A 23,536-nucleotide genomic window follows, 5' to 3' on the forward strand; every position below is an offset into this window, starting at 1 on the left:
TTTACGATTAGCATCTGCTTCTGTTGTAATTCTAACAAAAAGATAAGATATGCTTTCCTGCATCATTCAGAAATCAGAATAACAACAGCCTGCATGCTTCATTTTTCTACTTTATTCTGAATGAACCATCCCAATATTGTACAAACTAATAACAATCCAGGAAACAGTGAGAAATGGCACCACGGGCACGGCTATAGAAGTCAACAATAGCAGATCTCTCCCTAAAAGAGTCACTAATAAATCACAGCGCAATGCGCATACAAATCACAGCGTTTCAGAAACTAGATCATATGTGGTAAAAATCTTCAGAGGTAATAGTAAGAAAGCAGAGGTGCAGCAACCGTGGCTACAATGAGCATCGCCGAGACCGGAGATTGGGCCGCCGCCGACTTCGGTGAAGATGGCGTGCCGGTGGCCGGTGTTGATCCTGACCCAGAACCGGAAGAAGATGGTGCGGGTGCTGCAACATTGATGCAGAATTGTGAGATGGCCAGATACCACATATCCAAGCAATTATAATTTCTAAAAGATGAATTGGTGAATACATGTCAGCAGGGCAGAATATTTCATTGGGTTCAGAACTCCAGGATCCAAATTTTTTGTTTGTAATTAGTAGAAGAAGTCAGAAAATGTTTATCAACGCAAAGTATCTTCTTATCAGTCATTAGGTCTTCGGAGAGCTTTCACTTTCAGACCTCACATTGATTTCAGAAGTCAGAACTTTCAGATAACTTTAGATAATGAATCCTCATCAATGTGCACTAGATGGTGAGTTGGTGACCCCACAGAAAGTTTGTTCAGTTCTTTTTTAGTGTGCATGATGGATTACAAAATTTGGCTGCCAACTATGCCAGGCACCACAACAACCACAACGCCAGGTAGCAGGTACACCACTTGCATAGAGAACATAATAATGGGAAAATTCTACTAAGATGATCAGATCTACTAGTAGTACTAGTAGCGAGTAGTGACTAATGAGGAGAGGAAGTCATCAGGAAGGACCAGCCATCTACTCTGCTGATGATTTAGAATTTAAATTTTCTTTTGTTTTTTATCTTGTTGTTTTACTTTTTTCATTTTTAAATAAAAATGACCATTCTCTGGGACAAATTTCAGTTATAGGGAGCAAAACTGAGGATAATTAGGCAGGAAATCCTTTATTTGATTCATTTACATCAAAATTGAAATCAGATCGACAAGCACAATCAGACAGGGATTCAGGATTTTGCTTTACCTCCAGTAGGAGAGGCACCGGGAAATTTCTCTGACAAGAAAAAAAAAAGAGATCAAATTATATACATATACAAACTATAAATCGATCTATAACCAAGTACTACTATATAAAGGGAAATGCAAAGTTTTACTAACCATAGTCACCCAAAAAGACACAGAAGAATAAAACGAAAAAATAATTGAAGAAACAAATCGATAAATTGATCTATAACCAAGTACTAAAGGGAAATGTAAAGTTTTACTAACCATAGTCACCCAAAAAGACAGAGAAGAGTAAAACGAAAAAAAAACAGAGATGAAGAAACAAATCGATAAATTGATCTATAACCAAGTACTACGGAGTACTATATAAAGGGAAATGTAAAGTTTTACTAACCATAGTCACCCAAAAAGGCAGAAGAATAAAACGAAGAAAAAATTGAAAAAAAAAAAACAGAGATGAAGAAACAAATCGGAGGAGTGAGTTGGTTGTACTGACTGTTGCACTTGCTCAGGGCGGAGGAGTCGCCGCCGCAGGCGGCGGGGAGGGCGGCGGCGCGGGTGTAGTTGATCTTGATGCCGAAGTCCTGGCCGAGCGCGCCGCAGAGGCAGGCGACGGCGGCCGGGCTGCCCAGCGCGCTCTTCACGCCGGCGCAGCAGTCCTTGGCCGGCCTCGCCTCGGGGCTCCCCGGCGTGATGTACGTCAGGCACCCCGCCAGCGCCGTGATCGACGACCCGCAGTCCGACGCCGGCCCCGCCGCCGCCGCCGGCGCCGGCGACTGCGACGCCGCGCCGCACGCCAGCGCCAGCACGGCCACCACCACCACCACAACTACGGCGCGCGACATAGCTGTGCCGGCCGAGCAATCAAGAATTCAAGATGGTAGCTAGTGGAGTGCGTGCGGCGGGGCGAGATTACAGTGGTGGTGGGTTCGCGGCGAGGACTCCGGCGAGATTAATTATAGGGGAGAAAGAGATAGTTATCGCGGCCGAATGTACAGGGAATCGGTTACGCGCTGGATGGTTGCCGGGACCATCAATGCGGCACGTGGCGGCGGCTGGGGTTAGTATAGTACCTGTTCACTTTTATGAAAAAAAAAATACCTTACTAAATTTTAATATTGCCAAAATTTTAGTATAGTTGTTAAAATTTTGGTAATTTTGGCATGATATTATTATATAAGTTACCAAAATTTGGTAGCAAACTAAATATAGCCACTTTTTTGACAACTTTATTAAAATTTGGTAAGGTTGAAAATAGCATCAAAATGAACAGGCCCTTAATACTAACACCCATTTGAGTTTGACTCGTTTTGAATTAATTTTGGGATAATTAGCCGTGATATTTGGTTTACGAGAATTGTTTAGGTGCATTCAGGTGTAGATAGATGCCCTCTTTTAAAAATAACCGTTCAGAAGAAATCATTACTTCCAAGTTGGTCATGTTAATTCTAGATGGGAATGATACCATGTAGTACTTCCTAAACATTTATATTTAGCTGGGAGGACAGCAGCTGACAGCCAAACTCCGGTGTCCAGTGTGCTACGTGTAACGTTGCATGCAAGCATGTGTTTTTCCAGCGGCGACTGCACATGCCGCAGCATCAAATCGGGCCATGAATTAGCGTGCAATAATTTTTTTCCCTCGAAGTATCTAATTTTATACTCTCATAATATAATAAGGTATTTTAAGTTTTTGCTAGCACTGTTTGATCGCTCATCTTATTTAAAAATTTGTACAAACATAAAAAACGAAAAGTTGTGTTTAAAATACTTTGAATAATAAAGTAAGTCAAAAAAAATAATAATTCCAAATTTTTTAAATAAGACGAGTGGTCAAACAGTTGAAGAAAAAACTCAAAATCCCTTATATTATAGGACGGAGGGAGTAGAAATAGAGTAGTACTAGTAGCCAATTAGAGCAGTGCAATAGCAGACTATTAACCAGATATAAACATATTTTAATAAGATAAAAGATGAGAGAGAAGAGCAGTAATCTACAGATCTGTGGCCAGCTGCAGCACGAATTTATAGACGTAATGTGTATATGGCAAGTGGGACTATATATTAATAGTATAGTAAGCAACTATTGTATAAATTGGCTATTAGATTGGCTATAGATTAATTGAAGCTAGTAGTGAAATATACTATTAAACTTGCTCTTAGGGAAGTGTGAGAGGATCAAATTAGGCTGATGTGCTTATCAACTCGGGGGCTGATAGTCTCCGGCTGAATTTTGCGATACTATGCTTTTGTACATGGTTATTTCTGCTACGGTGACATTATGTGTTCTTAGAATTTTGAACTAAACGAAGCAGCAAATGGAACTGTGCATTACATGATGTTTACTAGTTTTTTTTGCATACGTATCTTATATAGCATATCCGCAACCTGTTACGCCAATATACTATTAAACTTGCTCTAAACCATGTTGCAAAGCTTTAATAAGAAAGTTTCTGGGCATCGGTTCGGAGCTTTCTCCAAAGTAAAATGCGCCCGCTAGCGCTGATCATGTCAGTCTGCTCAATGCCAAAAATCTGAAATGGGCTTCTTAAGTCTTAACATGTGCAGATAAAGTACAGCTACAAAAGGAAAACTCGTTCGTCACACGCTACAGCAGCAAAGGAACCAAATTAAACTTTCGAAAATTTTCCAAATTTTCGAATTTGGCAGGAGTCATTTCCAAGATTTTTTTCCCAAATTTTCGAATTCGGTGGGAGTCTAACCGCCTCCTGACACACACCACCCAAATAACAGCTGGCTTTGGAGGAAGTGGGACGACGAAGAGAAGTGGATTCTTCTCTTCTTTTTCTACAAGCACCTCCTATTTGTCCGCGTAGCTAGCACCAGCCTCCCAACTCTCCTCGCCCTCCTCCTCCGGAACGTGCTCCTCTAACGTAGAGGAATCTACGTTAGAGGGACGTCCAACATTGCATCTCCGTTCATTCAACATCTGACGGTAGAGAGCGGGTATAGCATATGAGAAGCCTGGTTGGCCCACAAACAGGCACACTTTCAGCCCAACTCGCCGCTCGTTGGCCAGCATGTCCTTCACCGCCGGTGCGGCGGCACAATATCCCACGACGGCACCCTCCGCGTGAGGTTGGCGGTTCACGCCCGCGCAGCCGCACTGTCTTCCTCTCCGCCGACCGCGATTCTACAACTTCGTCGCCGGCCCAGCCACCCGAGCGCTATGTCATCCAGAAGGCGTAGGCGAAGCTCGTCGACTACCGTGGCTCTGGCATGAGCATATCATGGAGATGAGCCATCGTGCGAAGGACTTTGATGCCGCTATTAAGAAGGCTGGGGCTGATCTTCACTCGCTCCTCACCGTGCCTGACACCCACGAGGTGCTCTTCATCCAGGGCGGCGCCACCTCACAGTTAGCCGCCGTGTCGCTCAACCTATGCGCGTCACCCTGCCGAAGTCTTCTCCAGCTCATGGAGTGACAAGGCTTTCAAGGAATCCAAGAAGTTCAAGCAGATTATGGAATACATCAACATTTGCAGCATCTACGGAAACGTACACAAACAGTTGGTGATACTTCTAATAAATAGGGAAAAAATATCCAAGGCTCCAAGCCACTAGATTAGATTAAAACAGAAAGCAAAAAAAAAAAAAAAAAACCAAGATATACCAGCCCAAGCAAGAACAAAGCAAAACCACCCTCGACAGTCGACACCATCGGTAAATCAGCAACTAGGAAATTCGCAAGCAAACCAAGATGGGGATCCGGCACCAGGAAGCCTAGCTACCGTTGGATGCTGAATGAACGGAGATGCGACGTGGGATGTCCCTCTAACGTAGAGGAAGAGGAGCTCGTTCCCTACTCCTGCACCACCACCGAGATGGCTCGCCTCAGTAAGGCCTGGTTTAGTTCCATTTTTTTTTTCAAACTTCTAATTTTTCAATCACATCAAAATTTTCCTATACGCATATACTTCCAACTTTTCCGTAACATCGTTCTAATTTCAATCAAACTTCCAATTCTGACGTGAACTAAACACACCCTTAGGGTGTGTTGGAAGTTTGATTTCACGCCAAATTAAAAGTTTGATTGCAATTAGAATGATGTGATGGAAAAGTTAAAAGTTTGTGTGTGTAGGAAAGTTAGGATAACGAGCCGGCTAACGAGCCGAGAGTCCAGCTCGGTTCGGCTCGGCTCGTCTCGTTTAAAAGCTCGAGCCAGCTTGTTAGGCTCGCGAGCCAGAACTAGTATGCTACAGAGAAGTAGAGAACGCAGCAGCAACATGAAATGGCTCCAAAATTATCTGAGAAATTATCAAAAGATATAAGAAAAAGTCTACAATCTCCCATCAAGAAACTCTAACACAACAACACCGAAGTCTTTCACCACGAAAAGCAAAATCAGAAAAGCCTCCTACTGTGACAGAGAAGTAGAGAGCAGAAAGCATCCTTTCGTTTCTTCATGCTCCATCATCCATGGTCATGACTGAAAAGGATGCATGGCCGATGGCAACACAGGATGGAGACAGGGAGCAGCGCTGGTGCGGCACGGAGCGGCGCCGGTGCGGTAGGGCGTGGCAAGGGATGGACGCAGGGAGTAGCAGCGCGGAGGCGTGGAGGCGCGGAGCAGCCGACGGCGACTCGATCTAGTGCAGGGAGCGGCGCCGGTGCGGCAGGGCGTGGCGAGGGATGGACGCAGGGAGTAGCAGCGCGGAGGCGCGGAGGCTCGGAGTGGCCGACGGCGACTCGATCTGGATTGGAGTTTGGAGATAGATGAGAGGAAGGGGAAGCGATACTATTCTGTTCGGTAGACGCATGCACGGGTGACTAATGTACTTGGGCTGTCATGGGGCTTTGTTTATGGGCCATAGGTGTCCTACTGATTTATCTTATCTCTATGTGTAAGCTCGTTAAGCTCGCTCGCGAGCTGGCTGTTATGCCTAACGAGCTGAAACTGTAGCTCGGCTCGTTTCAAAACCGTAACGAGCCGAGTCGAGTCAAGTCGAGCCGAGCTCGTCACGAACCGAACAAGCTAACGAGTCACAGCCTTTTCGTCCAGCCCTATTGGCGTCGTGTTTCTCTTATCCATTGCTACGCGTACTGGTACTGGTGTTGTGTACTTGTGTGGCGGTGTTGTTTTCTTTTTCTCCGTTGTGTGTGGAGACGATTTGATCCGATCTTGGGTGAGTTTCTCCCGTGTTCTCGCGGGCGTGAAAGAACTGATGTTTCTACTGTGTGTATTGGGTTTTACCATGTGGTGTAGTGTGGTGCGCGTGAACGATCTGATGTTGTTGAGCCTGCGCAAGTTTGCTCCCTTCTGTGTGTCTGGTCTGAAGAATCTGGGTGTTTTCTCGATCGCTGATTTTAGTTCGCTCTCCGATGCTGCTCGCTAGGAACTGATCGATTTTAGCCGGCTTTTCTTTACGTCGTTGTTTTCTGCTTCTTTTCACCGTTACTGTTGTTTTCTACTCCCATCTCTCTATACTATATCTATACGGCATGAAGGATTTCTCATTCGCTCATCTTTTTTTTTCTAAACCAAAATCACTAGGTTGTAAGAACGAGGTCCGTTTGCTGGGTAGAGTGGACAGCGTGTTTTCTCCCTCGTTTGTGAGCGCCACCTTTCTCTACGGCATTGTGGTCGGACTCAGTTTGAATGGACGTGGACCTTATTTCCCTTGTCCATCCGATCGAGGCCGGAGTCAGTTGCACACCGGAGAGAGCGTTCGGCATCGGTACTGGGCCAGATAGGTGGAAGACGACCCATCCCGTTGGCCTCGCGAGCATTGCTTTGGAGTTTTTGGGTGTTGCGGGATGTTACCTCATGATTGTGTCGCATCAGTCCATGAGGCGTCTCCCTGATCTATACTCACTCACCCGAGTAGCATCTTGGCTGATGCCACTTGTCTTCCTCGTTTCGATCGAGTCGTATTTTCTGAGGTCGCTACATTCTTCCAGGTACTCCCAAGGAGGCTATCTATATGTTTTTATTTCTTCAATGTTCATCCAAATCTCGAAATGTTGATAGATATGGTGTTCAGAGCATTGAGTGGGTCATCTTCACCGTCATGACGACCGTCGTGCTCATCGGTACACTTGTCATCATTCTCGTGAGTCTCTGTTATATTTCTTTTACTCAGTATTCATATCCGTGAATTCGTGTTGATCCGATTGATTTTTTTTTTCTCTCAGCTTCCTGTTACACAGAAGGGAATGATGGAGGAGGTGCCTCTGCCCCCCAGTATGAAGAGATCAGAGGATATGATACGAGAAAGCCTGCACCTTCTATTTCCATTTGTACAAATGAAGAGATCAGAGGATGATACGAGAACGCCTGCATCTTCTATTTGATCTTGTACAAATTTTAACGGATTATGTTAATTCCCTACTTAGGATGCTGGATGTGGCCGTGGTTAGGAGTTGAGATGGGAGGATTTGGCGCCACAATTGGTCCATCACCATGCGGTCCACTGACATCCTCACCATATGCCGCGAAGCCTTTTGTAGTTCACTTGACGTTGTTTCATTCTTTTGGGTTTTCCCATTTTTTATTAATTTCAGTTGATGTTGTTTCATTCTTTTGGCTTTTGGGTTTTCCCATTTTTTATTAATTTGCTACGTAATTATTTTGGGGCTCCAAGGATTCTTTTCTTCTTTCCAAATATGATTGTACCAAAATTCGGTAGCTGCTTGTGCGATTGTGTACCACCTTACTCTGCTAATGATTTATACAAAGTTTCTCGCGTGGTCCATCTTGTTACTTTCGTTAAAGAAGGCCATTGCCAGAGGCAAATTCACTTGTTGGCTGTCACCTAAACGTGTTGCCTGTTAGCTGCATCCTGTGGCTTTCTTCTGGCTTAGATGTGCCATGTGAATTGCTACACAACCGTTAGTCAGTTTGAATTGGCATTGTTTCTGAATATGGGAAAATGAGACATTTTGAGGGGCAGACTGAAGACAATTAGGCACGATTCGTTTATTTACCCATCAACACGACAACTAATGTTGCCTACTATTGATTTATTTCAGCTCATAGTAGCTTTGTGTGAGATTCAGTCTAGTGCTGTACCAACAGCATCAAGCTGGAGGGATTCCCAGGCCTAAGCCTAAATTATATGTTTGAATTTCATAAAGGTACAGGAAATGCTCAATTTGCAGAACCGAAAGTTCCACTCATATCATTTATTTACTCGTATTATAATCTGCTTCTGTTGTAATTGTGGCCAAAGCTCAAATATGCCTTTCTGCATCATTCAGAACAATAGTCTGCATGCCTGCATTTTTTACTTTATTCTGAAGGGGGCATACCAATATTGTACAAACTATAAATCTGATAGAATCCAGGCAATAGTGAGAAATGGCATCATGGACAGAGCTAAAATCAACAATAAATCAATAGCAGAAAGGTCTCTCCCCAAATGAGTAGCCAATAAATCACAGCGAAACGCGTATACAAATCACAGTATTTCAAAGTGAAAAGGCTTGCACCTGCTCAATTTCCCCAATCCCATCGAAATTCCAATTCAAACAACTCAAGGCACACAAGAACACTGCACCAAAAAAGGCCCAGCTAAGGGATAAGCATTAAATTATCAAAAATTAAAGGGACACAACAATGTTTTGAAGAAACGAGGAGGCAAAAGACGCTTATTGCTTAAGCAGTTTTCACTTTTATTTTTGTCACGGCATATTCATAAAGTAATGTCTGTGGACCAAAATTTTCAGAACTGTCCAAAAAATTCTAGACCTATACTCTATATCCATGGCATCAGAAGTCTTACATTGAAATGAACTAATCATATTTCAATACCCAACAAAACCAGTTAAACAGACAATACATCTCTAGTTTTCTTCAGATGAACAAGTGAAATGTACTATCTAAAACATTAATTCACATGGCAGCTATATGAGCAGATTTAAGCTTTGCCTTCCACAATATGATCACAAGATAGTACTCCAAATAACTGAAGCTAGCATCCTGGTGCACAAGAACAAAGACAGAGGAGGCTTTTCATTCTGGTGACCTTCCAAAGCAACAAATAACTGAAGCTAACCATATGCGAATCACTCGATACAGTAGAGCCAACTACAATTGTATCTTTGTAAGCCCCCCCAGACAAGTCAATTCAGCTAATCAGATATACCATCCAGTGATCCCAGACCACTAAAATAGACATTATTGCGTGATTCAACAAGATAAATCAGTAACTAGGCAAGCTACAACAATGCAATCAAGACCTGCATCTTCTTATACACCTGATCAATTGCCCCAATTGCATCGAATTTCAATCCAAACAAACCAAGGCACCCACAAGCGTAGCATCTTCGATCTAAGGATAACAGTAGGAACCAAAAATAAAAAGGGCGAACCCGTTCTTCCGCTCGGGATCACTCGAGCGCGACGGCGGCGCCGGCGGCCTTGAGCTTGGCGGCGAGCGCCTCGGCCTCCTCCTTGGGAAGCCCGGATCGCACCACGACCGGCGCCTTCTCCACGAGCTCCTTCGCCTCCTTCAGCCCCAGGTCCGTCACCGCGCGCACCTCCTTGATGATCTTTATCTTCGCCGCCGCCTCGTACTTCTCGATCTTGACATCGAACGCCGTCTTCACCGCCGCGGCCTCCTCCGCGCCGGCGGAGCCGGAGGCGGCGTCTCCGGCCGCGCCAGTGGCCGCGGCCCCCGATGCGGCGCTCGACGTGAGCGAGAGGCGGAGCTTGAGCCGCAGGAGCGCCGAGTAGTCGTCGAGCTCGGCAGGGGAGAGTTCCAGGAGCTGGTCCGCTATGCGCGACAGCTTCGGGTCCTCCCCGGCGGCCGTCGCCGTCGCCGCCGCCGCCGCGGTGGAGAGGCGGCGGAGCCGGGGGATCAGCGGCGCGAATTTGGAAGCGAAGAGTGGCATTTCGGTAAATCCCGGGAATTACGTGGTGAGGGGTTAGGGTTTTTTTGGCCCATTCGACACGACCCTTATACGAGAACACAAACACGTAGCCCCAACCATTCCGCCTTCCGATCACGAAAGCGTATTCGTTCTGTCCCGTTTAGGACGAGCCTCGTAGGCTCGAAGGCGGGTTTCAGTTTTTCTCTGCGGCTACCGGAGGCGTATTTTCCGCATACCGTGGCCCACCTGTCATTGAGAGTAGTGGCTGTTCCGCTCCGAGACAAGGACTCGCCATACGACTCCACAACACACTGCCTCCTGACTCCCCCCGAGCGCCAGTCTCTCTCTCTCTCTCCTCTCGCACGCCTCGGCGGAGCGGAGCGGAGAGCAACAAAAGCGCAAAAACCCTCGTAGAGATCGAAACCGCCGCGGCGGGGTGGGATCGCGTGTTCCGATCGTGCGGAGGCCTCCCGCTCTGATCGAGAGGCTTTCGATCCGCTTGCGATTTTTTTTCTGGGATTTTTTTGGTGCATTTTTTTCGGTTTTTTTGTTTTCCATTTCAGGTGGCGCGTGGGGGATCGGTGGATTCCTGGAGTTGCTGGTCGGTGGAAATCGTTTCTCTTCGTGTGCGCGTTTGCGTTTGTTCTGGGGTTTTTGTTTTGGGTGGTGGGTTTTGATCCGGTTGCTGCGGGCTTGTAGGTTGGATTTTGCGGTTTGGGAGAAAGGTGGTGATTCGCTCCGTACACTGTTGAGATTTCTCTGTGACTCTGCGTTGGTGTTGTTGCTAGGTGAGCTGCGAGCTTCCGTCCGTTTGCGATGTGCCGATGTTTAGGGTTTTACTTGAGGGTCCATTTGATATTCCTTATTATGTTTTAGAGCACAATCTAGGGTTCTAGACTGGCATCATTACGCTGCATGTAAATGTATTATCAAGTTGGGGGTTAGGGATTTAGGTGGGGATCACTTGTGATTGGGGTTGAAACCTGAAAGTAATCGGAGACGTCTGCAATTGCGTTATGTGTATATGTGTTTCGGGTATGCTGCTAAAGTGAAGTCTCTAACTGCCTCATGTTGTTTTGCATGTTCCTTGTGTGCGGAAATGTCGTATGTAATGTTTTCATGCTTAATATAGGAATTGTTCTCAGCTGTTTCTCCCTTGTACTTAGCATACAGCTCGTATCAAATGTAAAATTCTGTTTTGACATGGAGCATATCAGTATAGGAATTTTTCACCAGAATCTGGGAGTTGGATCTTTTGAAGAACAAATTTTGTCTGCATATAAACTGCTACTTCATCAGAATTCCTAATGCAAGAATGCATATACATGGCATGACTTAACTATATACATACTTGTGTAGTTTCAACTGAAGATTACAGTTATTCAGTCTGTTCTTGTTTCATTATAACTGTAATTTCCAGTTCTACATGTTAGAAGGCTGCACATTGTTCCTATTTAATTGTTTAGCCACTTTGATTGTGATAAGTGTGAATTTTTGGCAGTCACAATGTCAACGTGTCCTGTGCTGAATGACCGACCAATTGATGAGTGGAAGGTTACTGAATTGAAGGATGAGCTCCGTAGGAGGGATCTATCTATTAAAGGTTTGAAGGATGATCTTGTGAAGAGGCTTGCTGAGGCCCTTCAGGGGGAGGTTATTGATGGCGGGGAAGAAACAGTCAATGGAACTCCCCCTGTGGAGAATCAGACACAAGACGGAGCTCTTGTTTTAGATGATGCATCTGGTTTCCAGGCTTCAGCAGAACAAAATGTTGATGAAGGCCCTGCTGAGGTTGCTGCAAAGAATGAAGGCCTTGTCTCTGTTATAGAAGCTAGTACAGAGGGCGGAACTCTTGTTTTAGATGATGGATCTGGTTTCCAGGCTTCAACGGAACAAAATGTTGATGAAGGTCCTGCTGAGGTTGCTGCAAAGAATGAAGGCCTTGCCTCTGTTACAGAAGCTAGTACAGAAGACGGAACTCTTGTTTTAGCTGATGCATCTGGTATCCAGGCTTCAATGGAACAAAATGTTGATGAAGGTCCTTCTGAGGTTGCTGCAAAGAATGAAGGCCTTGTCTCTGTTACAGAAGCTAGTAAAGATAGTGCAATTGCTACTACAGAAGTTAGTCAGGAAGCAGTTGTTGCCACTGCAGAGGTTAGTCCGGAGGCTCTAGTTGCTGTTACAGAGGTCAGTGAGGCCCCTCTAGTTGATGTGGCCGGAACTAATGAAAATTCTCTAGGTGATGCAGAAGCAACTAAAGAAGGTGATCCAGAATCTGTTCCAAGTGACAGTAATGTGGTGAAGGAAGTATGTTCACATGCTGAAGTTCATTGTGAGGTCATTGCAGAGAAGACTCCAGACAATGGCAGCAGCAAGAAAATGACTGTTGATGACATATCATCTGATGATACCAGTACTAATACCAAGTTGGAGGAATCATCTGCTAAAGGTGAACCATGTGTCAGTATAGGCTGTGAGATTCTAGAACAGGAAACGAAATCATCACATCTTGATGTTATTTTATCACATGCTGACGCTGTTGCAAGTGCAGAGGAAATGATTGCAGAGAGCCTGATTCTTAAGAAAGATTCCAATGAGAATGATTTGATGTATGAGAAGGACCAAAAGGATTCTGACCACATAAGCACTGACTGCAAACCCGTGCAGTCTGGACCAAAGGATCAGGTATCTGAAGTCAACCAAGATCTAGAGTCTCAAATTATGTGTGTGTCAATTTCTCCTGATGATATACTAGTCAATAAAAACGACAATGTAGAAGGCAACATGAACGCTAACAATTTTGATTTAGGACTAGAGTCTAAGCAGGATATTGTCAAGCCATCATCCAGCAATCCCTCCTCCATTGGTGATGATTTGCAGACACCAGATGATGACAAAGAGATACCTCTGATTGACATGTCTCTGCAAGATACTGATATGAGCTTGGAAAAGAAAGAAGGCAGTCCTGATAGTATTTATCCTGAAAAACTAAATTTGGATAGGAGTTCAGGAGATGAATCAATGGAGGAGGATGCGATGGAAACTAAGCACATGGATTCCAAAACAATACCTGATTATCTCGAAGGAAAGAGTGAGGTCACCTTAGAGCATGTGAGTTCAGGAGATGAATCAATGGAGGAGGATGTGATGGAAACTAAGCACGTGGATTCCAATACAAAAGTTGAACATGTGAGTTCAGGAGATGAATCAATGGAGGAGGATGTGATGGAAACTAAGCACGTGGATTCCAATACAAAACCTGATTATCTCGAAGGAAAGAATGATGTCACCTTAGAGCATGTGGTAAAAGAGGTGATCCTCCTTGATACTGTCACTGAGGGTTCATCTGTAGATCAAAAGGAAGCTATAAGTCAAGAGAAGCCAGTAATGCCGACTGAAAAGAGGAAAGCTGAAGGTCTGTCTTCATCCCCTTACAGTGTTCAGTCATTTTTGCAGTGTTATGATGACACCTTTCTGCTTTTGTTTCATTTGTTTTTTTCTATGCTTTGATGCACATTATCTGAGATCTGTAAGTGTCCGGGGTGAAGTGCATTATATCTACTGTTTGATACTAGTATGTTCTATGGAACAATTGTACCCTTTTTTATGCTCTTTTACATTTTCTGTGTATACACTTTTTTAAAATTACTTAAGTAAGATTTCTCATCATAATTTCACATGCTTCAGTCCTCAAGTTGATAATAATTGATATAAGGTTGAAATGGTCTCTATTTTTTGTTTTAACTCACTGTTGAATGCACAGATCAAGAAGTTGTTGCAAATAATGAGCCAATCAAACGTCAGCGCCTATGGAATGTGGATGATGTCAAACCTGAGCAAGCAACTTCCAAACTAAGTGGTTCTGATGCTTCTAAAGTTGTACACCCGCCTGCTCGAAGACGTTCTTTTGGCAGGTCTGATTCAACAGCACGTGGAAATTCTCCGAAGGAGAGGATGGGTGAGGTTTCTCTTCCTTTTTAGTAAAGTATATACTTCACCATTGTTACCAAATTCATCTCTTGCCTATTCATATTTCAGTACCACCGCCTCAGAAACCTGCAACAACTTCCTTGAGAATCGATCGATTTGTGCGCCCGTTCACTTTGAAAGCTGTGCAAGAGCTTCTTGGTAAAACTGGATCTGTTTGTAGCTTTTGGATGGATCCTATCAAGACTCATTGTTATGTCACAGTATGTCCTTAACTTGCAAATATATTATGTTACATCTGCAGAATATTATCAAAAGTGCATTCATGCTTATAAATTACTATGGCATTTCCACACTGCATTCTTTTTCAGTATAATTACTTCAGGCTTCAAAGCATTTCATCATATTGCTGTCTGTACTCTTTGTAATTTGCAACGGTATAATTGTATTGATTTGTCTTCTTGTCCACACTGATTTTCAGTTCTCTTCGGTGGAGGAAGCTCTGGCTACCAGGAATGCTGTTTACAATCTCCAATGGCCTCCAAACAATGGCAGTTCCTTAGTTGCCGAATTCGTTGATCCACATGAGGTGAAGGCCAAACTTGAACCCCCTCCCCCACCTCCAGCACCTATCAACCCCACAGCAGCTACAGCACCTTCCCACCAATCCAAGGCCAACCAAATCATGCCTCCTCATGCTGCTGATACATCAAGGGGGCTATTACCCACACCACCAGCACTTGCTAGGCTTCCAACCTTCAACAACGCACCAGCGAGGGAGATGCTTCCGCCCGCTCCAAAGAACCCAGAACCACCTGTGGTGGTGACTCTTGATGATCTCTTTAGGAAGACAGAGGCCTCTCCGAGGATCTACTACATGCCTGTTTCAGAAGAGGTGGTATCTGCCAAGCTTGCAGCTCGCGGCAAAGGGAAGAAGGCAGCATAGGGTGGCTCAAATTTGCTGCTGCTGCTGCTGCTGCCATGAGTGGTACAATTTGACACTTGAAGAGGCTTTTGCAAGGGTTAGGTCTTGAGAGCCGAGAAGGTCATTTTGGTTGTACATACAACTAGGTGTAGTTTTCTGCATCTCCGAAACTGTTAGCTGTTGCTCGCCCATGCCGATCTGGATTGTATGCTAATTGTGCACCTTTTGATCGATGGAGACGATGCTTACCTTCAATGTTGATGAACTGGGGGAATGCAGATGTGCTAAGTCGCAGCATTTCCCCCCTAAACTCGTCGCGCAAACTATTGGTTCCGTTTGTGAACCTGGCAATGTTTTGTAATCCGTTCTTCTGAACTGGGTGGATGGCTGCATGCTGCTTCATCACAAAAGAAGATAAAAACTAGGTGGTTCTATTTGTGTTTTGTTCTAATAAATCACGGCGTGATTTTGAATGAAAATGCACACAAAAAACTGTAAAAATGAGCCTCTAAATTTGTTCTCGCAAAAACTAAAGTAAAAAACATCTGCATAAATTCTTTGCAAGTTTGCAAGGCTTAAGATAGGCTTCACAAAGAACTCGTCCATGGGCCACAGCCCATGTACTTTTACCGGTTTATCGGCCCAATTCGAACCGTAAAGAGGAACGGGTCTCCGACTCCTCGTAGTTTTCTCTCTCTCTTTTTTCCTAACTCGAGTCTTTTTCTTCTCTCTACGCCAGAATTATCTTTCTCATCTCCTCCCTCACGCAAGCGACTTTGCAGTAACAAACCAACCCTCCTCGCCGCGGCCGCAACGGCGCCTCTCCGCCGCCGCCGCCACCGCGAAGTCGGCGACCCGTATTACGCTGCCGGCAGCGGAAGCCCTCCCTAACCCCTCCCCTCTCCTCCTGCCCCGTCGAATTGGGCGCGGGGCCTCGAGATGATGGCGTCCCGGCGGGGCAGCGGCGGCAACACCAGCAGCTGCTGCGCGCTCTGCGAGGGATCCAACCTCCCGTCCTGCTGCTCGGCCTGCGTGAACTCCAAGTAGGATGTTCTACTTGTGCCCCCCTGATTCGATCAGAGGTTGATTGATGGCCTCCGTGTTTGGATTGATCCTAACTCTGTATGGTGCTGTTGGATTTTGGGGTTTGTGCAGGCTGGCGGAATACCACGCGAAGCTGCGGATGATGAAGAATCTCCGCGACTCCCTCAACGCCCGTATAGCCACGCGCCTCGATGCCAAGGTTGGTGGTGCCCTGAATTCTCCCCCATTCCCCCGAGACTGTAACAAATTAGGTCTCGTTTGGTGGTTAGTTTCCACGTATGATGCCTCAGTTTGGACTCTATGAGACTATGACCTGGGTTTAGTTATAAGTTCTGCATGTGTAAAATATCTTGTTGGGTCGAGAGGCGTAGTGTGTATCTGAAACTAGGATGGCAATGGTTGTATCGATTGTGTCTGAATAGCTGTATGCTGTAAAGTTTTGGTGTTTGGTTAGACCATTATCCTGAAAGACTGCATCTTTGACTTGTTTATAGAGGAAAGGGGACGAGCAGAGAAACTGGAGGGTGAGCAAGGCACACGATATCAAGGAGCTGAGGGATCATCTCGCTGAACTGAAAAGGCGAAATGCGATAGGTTAACACCGTGTACTCATCATATGTGTTAAGATGCCAATAAGTGATACTGAGTTCTGATTATTGAATTGATGTTCTTGCAGAGAAGAAGAAAGCTGAGCAGGCATCACGTGATCTCAGAGAGAGAACGGCATTGTTGAATTTGGCTTTTGTCACGGTATGAGGCTGTCTTTCTTAGTGTTTCCCTTTGATTAAAAAATAAAACCCTGACAGGTTACTTATCTTTCATATATCTTGTTTCTCATTGCCAGCTGAAAAAGAAGCGAAATGATTCATCGGTGATGCACACCAATGCCATGAAAGCAGCACAGATGGGTCTTGTGAGTCATATTTGCTTCTGCTTCTTTACTTGTTTGATTGGTGTAGTAAGACCTCATTTGTTATCCATTATCTATCTGGCCTATTTTCCCTGTTACTGAAGGACTTTATATTTTGTTGGCAGATGGCAACTACCTCAGAGCATTTAAAAATGCAGTCAAAAGCTATGAAGCAACTTTGCAGATTGTTCCCATTGCGACGAGTAAGTTTTATATTGTTTTTAACAGCATGTAGCTTCTACTGAAATTTACATTTTCCACTGTCTAAATTCACATGTTTGTGGTATTATGCTGTTATTTGCCCTCTTCGTCATGTTCAATTATTAAATTTTGTTACCTAAAAAAAATCCTTTTGATAATATTGTTTAAATATTCTCTGGAGTTCCATTAATAAGGATTTGTATGTATTCATTTCAATCTGTAGGTTATTAAGGATGGCGAACAGAATGATGGTTACAATGGTCCATATGATGTAATATGCAACGCTCGTCTACCTCGTGGTCTCGACCCACATTCAGTTCCATCCGAAGAATTATCAGCTTCTTTGGGGTACAGCTTGCGCATAATAATAATATATTGAAATATACTAGTATGTGTATTTGGTTCTCAATTCTGTGGAACTTTACATTTATTTCTTTTTGTTCCAGGTACATGTTACAGCTCCTCAGTATTGCAGTTCCTATCCTAGCCGCACCTGGCCTCCACATATCTGGCTTTGGGGTAAGATGAAATTCAGTGTCATGACTATCAACCCTTGGCTTTAGCATGCTACATTGGGAGATTCAGTTAGCTAGTCATATTTGTCCTGTAGCTGTAGATGTGGATGCATTTACAATCTGTCTGAGACTAGTTAGGATCATGGCATTTTTATGCAAATTCATGCAAATATATTCTGCATGTGATGCTTGTTTAGATTTTTATATGCATATGCTCTCAATCGATTATTCAGTTGGTTGTATGGCTGATATATTCGATTTCTTTATAATGTATTATTAGGCTTCGTGTTCACGTGTATGGCAGCGTAGTTCCTACTGGAGCACACGACAGTCCCAAAGGTAGTATATATGGGAAAGTGCAGCACATCTCTTTCTCTGCAACACACAAACATTCTGATGTGATAATGTTTTCTTCTTTTCAGCAAAGTCTACCCACTTTTTATACCTAGGAAAAATAATTGCTCTGTTGGTGAGGATAATTCATGGACGGAAAGTGGTTCGGGTAACTTTGGTGTTCAATCTGTTGATTCAGACAACAAATCGGTTCTTGACTCCAAGAGAAGCAATAGCTTTAACTTCTCTATTGCATCTTCTCACTCCATGGAGAGGCACCAAGATTTGCAAAGAGGAATATCATTACTAAAGACAAGTGTTACTGCCATTACTACCTATTACTATAACTCATTGGGTATGGATGTGCCATCCAATCTTTCTACTTTTGAAGCATTTGCAAAGTTGCTCCATATGCTATCATCATTAAAGGTCCTTCGCACAACTCTTCAATCGAATGTTGCTTCAAGGTATAATTAACATGTTATTGGATTACAATGCATAAATGTATCTATGATTGCATATTCTTGGTTATCAAAAATAAAACAGAAGTTCAATTCTCTGTTCTGCATGCAGGTCAGAGAAGCAAGGACAACAACTAAATAGATCTATATGGAAAGTGAGCTCCGCTATCTCATCTAACAGCAGCCTGATGGACAGTGTGAACACAGCTATAATGGTAATCTACTAGTAGCCTTTCTTTTTGCTTTTTATACATTGTGTATACTTTCAATGTGGTTACATCACAACTGATAGGATCTCTGCTTTAATCAGCCTAGTTCTCTGGACAACCTCCTGCTGAACTCCAACACGAGCTTCCTGTATAGCGGTAAACCGACGAAGCATGGTGGAGTTCCAGACAACATTTTAGAAGGCTGGGATATGGTAGAGCGCGACGTCCTACCACCACCACCGTCGCGGGTTGAAGACGTTGCGCAATGGGAAAGAGCCCACACCTTCAATCGCACTGGCTCCAAAAAGAAGTGATGGTTAGGCGCTCATGTATTCTCTGAAGCCAGGCTGTTAATTTAGGACACTGCAAGCCTCTGCATAGGCTTTCAGCTGATCATAAGGTTTTTGGTTGATGTACAGAACTGACCATAACCTGTGACAATGAATATGCAGAGAAGAGGGTGTAATTGATCAGCTGGCATCTGTAAAGCACCTTCAATTTGTAATATACATGTAATTGTACAGTACTTCCTATCCAATAAAAAAATATAGTTGAAATGTGCCTGCTCATTCATATGCTCATTCTCCACACCTGCAACTACAAAATGAGCAAAATGAAGAACACCATACTTGTACTTGGCTTGAAAAATTTGCTGTATGTGTGTTCTTTTGCAGCAAGAGTGAAATACACGCTGTAATCAGAAAGGAAATGGTATAAATCGCACCTACATTTTTTTTAATTTGAATTTTAGAGAAGAGAAGTGATCCACGTGTCACCATCGCGAGGCGTTCCCTCCATTTCACCACAAAAAGGAAAAAAAAAAGACGGAAAAACTGCGCCTCCAAGCTCCGACCTCTCTCCCCTCCTCCGCGCCCTAACCCTAGGCCCTCCGCGTCGCCGGCGATGAGCGGCCTCCGAGCCATCTCCACCCTACTCCACACCTGCGCCGCCGCCGCCGCGGGAGGCTCCAGTCGGCGGGTCTCTCTCGCGCCGCCGCTCGGTCGGAGCTTCCGCGTCCCGTGGAGGGCGCCCTCCGCGTTCGTCTTCGACGAGGTCGCGAGGGCCGCGGGGGGCGAGCGGAGGAGGGTGTCTACGCGCGCAGCGAGCTGGGATTCGGAGAAATCACCGTACGAGACGCTCGGTATGATGACACTATTGCCCCCCCCTGCTGGTGAGAGCGAGTGGATATGCAGTTGGAATCAGGATTGGTACCTGGGGATTTTGTTGTGTGGAAGTGTGGAACATTATCGATTTTGTTATCACTGCCTTCGATACGATGGAGCTTCAATGGTGATCAGTATTGGGGATTGGTTGCCAGAATCTGATCGTTTGATCTAGCTGTTTGATGCCAAAATTGTGGATTGGTTGCTAGTTTCTTATCGTTTCAGTGTGCCCTAGTTTATTTTAGTTTGATATGTACTGTGTAGTGTGGACATGGAATTAGCCGTGAAACTTATGGGTGCGTCTTTTTGGTGCGGTGTATGGTTCGAAGAGCTGGACAGGGATGCAGATGAGGAGACAATAAAGACGGCATACAGGCGATTGGCCAAGTTCTATCACCCTGATGGTATGCTCTTTACAGTTATTTCTACTTTTCCTATCAAGCAATCTTCTGTTCCTGTTTATTGCTATCTTGCCAAGTTTTGGTTGTAAGCCTGTAAAAAATCCGATCTCTTGCCTGGCATACTTTGCGCAGCATAAAGCTATTTCTGCATGTGTAAGTGTGCATATCTCTAGCATGAGATTTTAGTGGAATGGACAATTATACAAAATTATGGTAGTGTAGAGTTGCAGAATATGTACTCTAACATTATGATTCATCCATTCATAAGCATCAAAATTAAGTGGTCCTCTTCAAGCCTATTAAAAAGCCAAAAGGGAATATGCACCGATAAATAAATTCAAGACTAACCAAAGTATGTCTAGCAAAGCCCGGCAAAAAAAAATATGTCTAGCAAAGAGAAGTGATAGGTTGGTAGTTTACCTGCTGATAAATAAGTGAAGTGTGCAATAAACTGGTGCATGGCAATACAGGAGGGCACTTTTTAGTTGATTAGTGCTATTTGGTATTCATGGCCAATTAATGTTATTTGGTATGCATGGCCCAATAGTTTATTTTTTTTCTGTTCATTCCATCTGATTATTTTGTCCTCTTAGTTTATGATGGTAAGGGAACCCTTGAGGAAGGGGAAACTGCCGAAGCCCGCTTCATCAAAATCCAAGCAGCATATGAGCTACTGATTGATGACCAAAGGAGAAAGTCATATGACAGAGAGCATCATGTGAATCCAATGAAGGTCTGGGTTTCTTTGGCCACTTATTGATTATTGTGTCAAATTTCTATATAATTTTGATAATTTGAAATTGCGAGTGTTGAAATGTATTGCAGAGAAATTTTAGTCAATAGAGGCTTTTCTGTTCTGAAAGCTTCTTTTTGTCCATTCATCAGGCTTCTCAGGCATGGATGGAGTGGGTGATGAAAAAGCGAAAAGCTTTTGATCAACGTGGTGACATGGCAGTAGCTGCTTGGGCTGAGCAACAGCATCGGGAAATGACATTACGTGCTCGCCGTCTCTCACGATCAAAGGTAATATTAGAACATTTCTTTGTCATTGTTATCTTCATGCTTTTTATATCTAGGTCTGATTTTATAAGCACTGGATCCAGATTGATCCTGAGGAGGAGAGGAAACTGTTTGCCAAGGAAAAGAAGGCATCCATGGAATTCTACAGCACCACTCTAAAGAGGCATACCCTTGTCCTGCGGAAGAGGGATATTATGCGCAAGAAGGCAGAGGAAGACAAGAAGAAAGAGATCAGTAGACTTCTAGCTCTTGAGGGGCTTGAGCTAGATACAGATGAAGATGACAACATAAATTTCCTAAAGTAACTACGCAAATGTTCTTTCACAAATTCCATCCACCTCTCCCAGCATATACTAGAAGGTTTCGCCAAAGTTCCATTTAGTGAATATATATTGACGCAAGAAAAAATGAGCTCAAGGGAAACATTGGATCATAACTGTTGGAAATCCAGAATTCTCCCATGGAGCAGAAAGATGTGGCCAACGGCGAAATCCATCTGGGCCAACTGCTGCAACCTGCAGCCCAGTGATTCAATCAAAGTTCTTTATGCAGATCCTCTATTCATTGTTTCCAGCAGATGGACTGTATTGCAAGGGATATGACTATCAGATATGTATACTTGTTACATGCGAAATTGTAATTATGCTAGGGTAATTTTGTAACCTTCTTGTTTGTCCGAGCAAAACAAAGTGCATTCTCTGTGTGGTGCCTCTAGCTCTGACACTTTGTAAATACTACAGAAAACATCCAAAGCTATTGTTTACTGGGCATGAATAATGTTGTTTCAAATCATCCATACTCCCTTCGTACTCGTAAAGAAAGTCGTTTAGGACAATGTTTAAGTCAAACCTTAGGAATATAAATCATGAATGACTCTCAAGTTGTTGAGTTTGAAAATGTAAAATTTATATGAATAGATTTGTCTTAAAAAAATACTTTCATAAAAGTATACATATATCACTTTTCAATAAATATTTTTATAGAAACAATAAGTCAAAGTTGTGTTTTTGGAAACCGTGTCGCTGTCCAAAACGACTTTCTTCCAAACCTCTGAAAATCCCACATGCAGAAGATGGAAAATATGATGGTGATGGCATGGTTCTAATTTTATAAAATTTAAATGACATCGTTACAAATATACGAATGAATTATAATGGTATATCTGAGTAAGTATATTTACAATGGCACATATAAAATTAACCCAAATTTGTTTCACTGGCCTTTGCTGGTAGAGCCTCCGGCTTCAGCATCGCAGTCATGGCGTTTGCAGTAGCTTACGAATTCGTAAATTGCCAATGAAAAATCCAAGTTTCCTCTACCTGACTACCTCTCGACGGCGTAACAAATCTTGAGGAGAAGCCTGCTATTTTGTACAAATGGGGGGTTTTATATGCAAAAGCTCCATCCATCGGCCAATCTGGGACGCTGAGGTCCGATCCAACGGTCATGAATGGCCCAGTGCTGGACCGCGCCATCTCACTGACATCTGGGGGTCAGGCAGTCAACGGCGCCACGTGACGTCACTCGCCCTCCCCGTCGCCGGGGATAGACGGTTCGGCGCCGCACCATCATCTCCGGCGAGCTTGGCCTCCTCGAGCTCGTGAGCGCAGGCAAGCCTCCACGATCGCAGCAACTAGTGCCACTTCCCTATCCCAGCTGTTGTTGGAATATGAAGTAAATTGCTCCTCTTTTCTTATTAGGTACTCCCTCCGTTTAAAAAAACTTAATCTAATATGTGATGAGACATAATTTAGTATAATGAATCTGAATAGGAGTGACCAGATTCGAAATACGATTATGTCCAATTCCATACTAGGTTATGTTTTTTTTTTTTGGATTAACCTCTCACACTGGCCATTCATGGCTGGTCCAATTACCAGCCTCGTCATGACGTCATCCGGCCGCCATGGCGGCGTGGGGCAGCTTTCATCAAGGCAACGACGCCATTGGGCTCACTCCTGGAGAATTAAATCGATTTAATTCTTCATTTCTCAGCTCCGACACAATTTCAATTAGCCAAAGCTACGCCATCAGATTGGCAATCTATTTACAGCGGATTCAGCAGCGTGGTCGGATGAATGCTGAAGAAAAATCCAGCTTCAGAACCTGCTCTTGGATGCGCAGAATGGTACAATTGGAGAAGCTGATCTGTTTTTCTTTTAACTGTTTGCATTCATTCATGGAGGCCAGTATCACTGATGCTGACGACGATGGCTGCCTCGCCATTCATTTCGTCTCGCTGCGACGAACCAGGGACACATTCAGAACAGCTTGCTTAGCCATCAAGAGCTAGTAGCCCCTAGTCTACTACTAGTCCATTGGCTGGGACCTACTATGAGATCTTGGAACTTCTGCAAACACTAACCAGGCAACCAGC

At 44.1% G+C, this 23,536-nt stretch overlaps 5 protein-coding genes across 5 annotated transcripts; 3 read left to right on the forward strand and 2 right to left on the reverse strand.

Moving 5' to 3' along the window:
• Nucleotides 1–90: 90 nt before the first annotated feature.
• Nucleotides 91–2,245, reverse strand: LOC127778884 (non-specific lipid transfer protein-like 1). Its single transcript, XM_052305528.1, has 3 exons — nt 1,712–2,245; nt 1,235–1,264; nt 91–460 (listed from the first exon to the last, which is right to left on the reverse strand). Exons 1-3 carry the CDS (start codon nt 2,058–2,060, stop codon nt 306–308), a joined length of 534 nt encoding a protein of 177 aa, XP_052161488.1. The 5' UTR covers nt 2,061–2,245; the 3' UTR covers nt 91–305.
• Nucleotides 2,246–9,204: 6,959 nt separating this feature from the next.
• On the reverse strand, nt 9,205–10,097 carry LOC127778732 (uncharacterized). The gene has a single exon (XM_052305351.1). The coding sequence runs from the start codon at nt 10,069–10,071 to the stop codon at nt 9,568–9,570; it is 504 nt and encodes a 167-aa protein (XP_052161311.1). The 5' UTR covers nt 10,072–10,097; the 3' UTR covers nt 9,205–9,567.
• Nucleotides 10,098–10,368: 271 nt separating this feature from the next.
• Nucleotides 10,369–15,346, forward strand: LOC127779655 (uncharacterized). The gene is made up of 6 exons (XM_052306492.1): nt 10,369–10,651; nt 10,750–10,838; nt 11,552–13,465; nt 13,814–14,008; nt 14,089–14,240; nt 14,459–15,346. The coding sequence occupies exons 3-6, from the start codon at nt 11,557–11,559 to the stop codon at nt 14,921–14,923; spliced, it is 2,721 nt and encodes a 906-aa protein (XP_052162452.1). The 5' UTR covers nt 10,369–10,651; nt 10,750–10,838; nt 11,552–11,556; the 3' UTR covers nt 14,924–15,346.
• A 276-nt stretch (nt 15,347–15,622) lies between these two features.
• On the forward strand, nt 15,623–19,132 carry LOC127779768 (uncharacterized). Its single transcript, XM_052306666.1, has 12 exons — nt 15,623–15,945; nt 16,058–16,145; nt 16,441–16,540; nt 16,623–16,696; nt 16,791–16,859; nt 16,982–17,059; nt 17,281–17,405; nt 17,504–17,576; nt 17,853–17,911; nt 17,995–18,372; nt 18,479–18,581; nt 18,677–19,132. The coding sequence occupies exons 1-12, from the start codon at nt 15,842–15,844 to the stop codon at nt 18,887–18,889; spliced, it is 1,464 nt and encodes a 487-aa protein (XP_052162626.1). The 5' UTR covers nt 15,623–15,841; the 3' UTR covers nt 18,890–19,132.
• Nucleotides 19,133–19,385: 253 nt separating this feature from the next.
• LOC127779769 (uncharacterized) lies at nt 19,386–21,936 on the forward strand. The gene is made up of 5 exons (XM_052306667.1): nt 19,386–19,716; nt 20,068–20,142; nt 20,733–20,872; nt 21,025–21,162; nt 21,243–21,936. Exons 1-5 carry the CDS (start codon nt 19,479–19,481, stop codon nt 21,462–21,464), a joined length of 813 nt encoding a protein of 270 aa, XP_052162627.1. The 5' UTR covers nt 19,386–19,478; the 3' UTR covers nt 21,465–21,936.
• Nucleotides 21,937–23,536: the final 1,600 nt, after the last annotated feature.

This window comes from Oryza glaberrima, chromosome 7 (assembly GCF_000147395.1).
Source record: "Oryza glaberrima chromosome 7, OglaRS2, whole genome shotgun sequence".
NCBI classification, from domain to species: Eukaryota; Viridiplantae; Streptophyta; class Magnoliopsida; order Poales; family Poaceae; genus Oryza; species Oryza glaberrima.

Bases quoted from the DNA above. Each gene is read 5' to 3' on its own strand.
- LOC127778884 (XM_052305528.1), bottom strand. From the start codon at position 2,060: ATGTCGCGCGCCGTAGTTGTGGTGGTGGTGGTGGCCGTGCTGGCGCTG. The intron at 1,265-1,711 runs GTCAGTACAACC...TTTTCTTGTCAG, and splicing joins CGCCCTGAGCAAGTGCAACA to AGAAATTTCCCGGTGCCTCT. The intron at 461-1,234 runs GTAAAGCAAAAT...TCAATGTTGCAG, and splicing joins CGGTGCCTCTCCTACTGGAG to CACCCGCACCATCTTCTTCC.
- LOC127778732 (XM_052305351.1), bottom strand. From the start codon at position 10,071: ATGCCACTCTTCGCTTCCAAATTCGCGCCGCTGATCCCCCGGCTCCGC.
- LOC127779655 (XM_052306492.1), top strand. From the start codon at position 11,557: ATGTCAACGTGTCCTGTGCTGAATGACCGACCAATTGATGAGTGGAAG. The intron at 13,466-13,813 runs GTCTGTCTTCAT...TTGAATGCACAG, and splicing joins TGAAAAGAGGAAAGCTGAAG to ATCAAGAAGTTGTTGCAAAT. The intron at 14,241-14,458 runs GTATGTCCTTAA...ACTGATTTTCAG, and splicing joins AGACTCATTGTTATGTCACA to TTCTCTTCGGTGGAGGAAGC.
- LOC127779768 (XM_052306666.1), top strand. From the start codon at position 15,842: ATGATGGCGTCCCGGCGGGGCAGCGGCGGCAACACCAGCAGCTGCTGC. The intron at 15,946-16,057 runs GTAGGATGTTCT...GGGTTTGTGCAG, and splicing joins TCGGCCTGCGTGAACTCCAA to GCTGGCGGAATACCACGCGA. The intron at 18,373-18,478 runs GTATAATTAACA...TTCTGCATGCAG, and splicing joins CAATCGAATGTTGCTTCAAG to GTCAGAGAAGCAAGGACAAC.
- LOC127779769 (XM_052306667.1), top strand. From the start codon at position 19,479: ATGAGCGGCCTCCGAGCCATCTCCACCCTACTCCACACCTGCGCCGCC. The intron at 20,873-21,024 runs GTCTGGGTTTCT...TCCATTCATCAG, and splicing joins ATCATGTGAATCCAATGAAG to GCTTCTCAGGCATGGATGGA. The intron at 21,163-21,242 runs GTAATATTAGAA...CACTGGATCCAG, and splicing joins GCCGTCTCTCACGATCAAAG to ATTGATCCTGAGGAGGAGAG.